Source organism: Physeter macrocephalus, unplaced genomic scaffold (assembly GCF_002837175.3).
Source record: "Physeter macrocephalus isolate SW-GA unplaced genomic scaffold, ASM283717v5 random_473, whole genome shotgun sequence".
In the NCBI taxonomy this organism is placed as follows: Eukaryota; Metazoa; Chordata; class Mammalia; order Artiodactyla; family Physeteridae; genus Physeter; species Physeter macrocephalus.
This window is the reverse complement of record NW_021145759.1, coordinates 52,569-55,940: the sequence shown is the minus strand read 5'-3', so window position 1 is coordinate 55,940 and position 3,372 is coordinate 52,569. Positions and strand designations below refer to the sequence as shown.

Genomic DNA, 3,372 nt, shown 5'->3' with positions numbered 1-3,372 from the left:
CCTTAGCTTAGATTTTAGACTACCTCCTAAATCTGGGATTAAGAGATACAAACTATTATGTATAAAATAGATAAGCAACAAGGATATATTGCATAAAATAGGGAATTATAGCCATTATCTTATACATTTAATGGAGTATAATCTGTAAAAATACTGAATCATCATGCTGTACACCTGACACTAATATCATATTGTAAATCAACTATACTTTAATAAAATAATAAAAAGACCTAGTTTCCACTCATTTCACATGCAGATTTAAGTTGAATGTATTCATCCAATTTAAACTTTCTGAATGTTCTAAATAATCTAATTAATTGTTGTAAAACTTTATATGCCCCAAAGAAAAAAATATTTTTAAGAGTCAAAACGACCAAATGTCAAAAACAGATTTATAACTCCTAACCACAAAAAGTAAAATTTGGTTTTTTGATTAAGGAAAAGTATCTGCTCTGTTTTAAAATCAGAAAAAAAGTCACAAAAACAATCACTTGTATTCAGAAATAAAAAATAAATTGCAAACTCATTCATGGAAAACGAATTTTCAAAAAAATTACAGTGGCTAGGAGACAGTTGAAACGTCCACCATATAATGCAAATGTATCTACAAGATACTACCACATGAAAATGAAACTTTACAAAAAAGTTAATGTGCTCAAGTAAATTATGCAGCTGAAGGCAAATCTACATGTTTAAGATTTGTCTTGTTTAAAATAATTTTTTGCTTTAACTTTGAAAAGCTCTCCTATTTTATCCTTCATTCAATAGTATCCCACTAAAAGAGGACACTATTATGATACTTCCAGGCAAGAGACGTGTTTTTATGATGCAAACCAGAGCTACCAGATCCAGATAAGGTTTGCCACTAGAATGCTTCAGAAATAATATACTTTAAAAGAAAACTTGTTTAAAAAGGTAACATCTACACTAGTAATCGTTAATATATTTAGTTTTTATGCACTTTTAAATTTTTATGTAATTCCATTTAATAACTTAAAATTCTAAAATTGTTACCAGAGAAAAAGCTGATCCTTTCAGTCCTTGTATCAATGTCAAGATAGCAGCTCCTGTTTGACAGATGCTCTTAATGACTATTTTAACTATATTTTACATCTACTGAGTGTTTCGGGGCTTTAAAGTTCATTACAGTCATTATGCTATTAATCACAACTGGTGTACCACAATATTCTCTTTCTAAAGAACTGCAGATAGAAGTTAAGCAACTCTTCCAAGGTCACGGAACAAGTCAGTGACAAAGTTGGGGATAGGACTAAAACTTCAGCTCCTAGACTAATTACTTCACACTTTTCCAATTCCGAAAAAGTAAAGTCAAGCGATTTACTTTCAGTAATTTATAACAAGATACCTCAAACACAGTAGTACACGTATCATAAACACTAACAAAAAGACTCACCTCGAACAAATGAGACAACTTGTTACATTTAGATGCCACTGTCACATCCCTAGTTCTTGTAATCAAGCAAAAACCTACTGCTTCTGGATATAGTAAATCCTGGAAAATGTCCACCCTTCAATATACACAATTTACTTTCACACTAACTGACTATTTATAAATTAATCTGTTATCACCTTGTCCCACGCCCAGGTACTGCGGAGGGCATTAATTTCCTCACTCGTCCAAGAGTCAACTCAAAGACCACATATCTCAGAAGTAAGCAGTTCTCAAAGAGAACAAAGTTACGTAGCCAATGAAAGAACAGCTCTAATAAGTTGCTTCTTTTAAAGAGATATTTTTAAAGGATGATTACATGCTTGACAGCATTCCTGTTAAATCGCCCGCCAAGAATAATGGTTCTTGTGAAGTAACTTTTAAGGAATATCCCTCCCTGTTTGGGACACAGTCTGACTTGTTGGACAAGACTGATCTGGGCACGCTCACACACAACCCCTATGAACCAGCCCAGTCCACTGGAAACATCTTTTGGACCTCTTAACTGTAGTACTACTCAGCCCTTCCCATACCTATAAAGGACAGGAGGACTCTCTTTAACATTCTCTCAGGAGAAGGTTCCCTTCGAGGAGGCAGTGACAGCCGTCCTCCCTCGGATGTTTTTGGAAACAAAGTGTTAACACCAGAAGGAGAGGCACCTAGGAAGTGTCAGTGTGGCAGCAGGTGGAGTAGTCCTTCGTGCCGAGCAGGTCCTTTCTGACCTAATCTCAAGTCCTCCGCTTCCCAGCCCCGGTTCCGCCTTACAGATCTTCCCAAGCCGCCCCGCGCCCCTGGTCTCTAACCCAGAGCGAGACTCTCCACCCTCCTGGGAGGCGAGGCGGTCTCAGCAGACCAGACGGCCACCCCACCTCTTCCGGGGACTCGCAGGCCCGCTCCCGGGCCGTGTCAGAGCCTGACGGACCCGCAGGGGCGGCAGCCGGCCCTTTCTGGGGCCTCCCAGCCGGAGCCCCGCACCCCGCGGTCCCGTTCCACCGCACCCCCGCCCCGAAACACCGCCGCCACCACCCTCCTCACTCCCGAATCCCCCTTCCTCAGGAGCACTCCAGTGGAGTTACCGGCCCACTCAAAAGTAAGACCGACGGCCAGCCCATCGGTCACCCTGGCCTCCGCTGTCACCGCCCTGCTCCTGGCCTCTGCCCACGCCGCTGGCGAGCCCCGGTGACGCCCGGGTCGGTACCTTGCGGACCCCCTTGTAGATATAGAAGTAGAGCTCCCGGCCCACATTGAAGCAGAGGCGGTCGCCGTTGCCAGACTGGTCGTTGAGGTTTACGAAGGAGACGCGGACAGGGTTGGATCCCTGCGAGTTGAAGGGCACCCGGTTGGGCCGGCTGTACTCCGAGTGCGGCAGCAGCTTGTACAGACCTTCCCGGGTGGTGAATTGGGTCTTAATCTCGTTCATCTCCTTCCCTCCTCCCTCCGTCGCCATCTTGGAAAGCAGCGTTCATCCTGCCCTAAGTGCCCGGATCACGCCCACCGCGCAGGCGCCGTCCTGGGCTCTCGCCCTCCCCCCCGCCCCTTCCTCCTGGCCCCTCCCACGCGCGAGCCGGCCCCGCGGAGGCCGGCGAGGAGAAGGGGCGGACTTGTTTACGGCCCGACTGCGCAGGCGTGCTCACCTGGCGCGCTCCACGCTGTAGGGCGTCCGCAGGCTCCTCCCGTGGGCGGGGGCTCCGGGCCTCCCCGCTGCGGCGCAGGTGTTGCTGTCCCGGATCCGAGGGCGGCCTAGTGGTGCAGCCTACTCCGCAGCCCCGGCCGGACTGAGTCGGCAAGGGGAAGCCGCAGCGGGGCTGCGGTCGGCGCCGCTGTAGGGAGCTCGCGGCGGCCTCCTCGGCTGCCTCGGGCCCTGTCCTGAGAAGTCCCGGGACCCCGAGGAGCGGAGGAGAGAGCCGCCTCTGCCGCCGCAG

The 3,372-nt window shown here is 47.2% G+C and overlaps 1 protein-coding gene across 1 annotated transcript; it reads right to left on the bottom strand.

Moving 5' to 3' along the window:
* Positions 1-2,514: 2,514 nt before the first annotated feature.
* Positions 2,515-2,951, bottom strand: LOC114483910 (WD repeat-containing protein 20-like). The gene has a single exon (XM_055083014.1). The coding sequence runs from the start codon at positions 2,895-2,897 to the stop codon at positions 2,535-2,537; it is 363 nt and encodes a 120-aa protein (XP_054938989.1). The 5' UTR covers positions 2,898-2,951; the 3' UTR covers positions 2,515-2,534.
* Positions 2,952-3,372: the final 421 nt, after the last annotated feature.

Excerpts from the sequence above, each read along its gene's own strand:
- LOC114483910 (XM_055083014.1), bottom strand. The coding sequence starts at position 2,897 with ATGGCGACGGAGGGAGGAGGGAAGGAGATGAACGAGATTAAGACCCAA.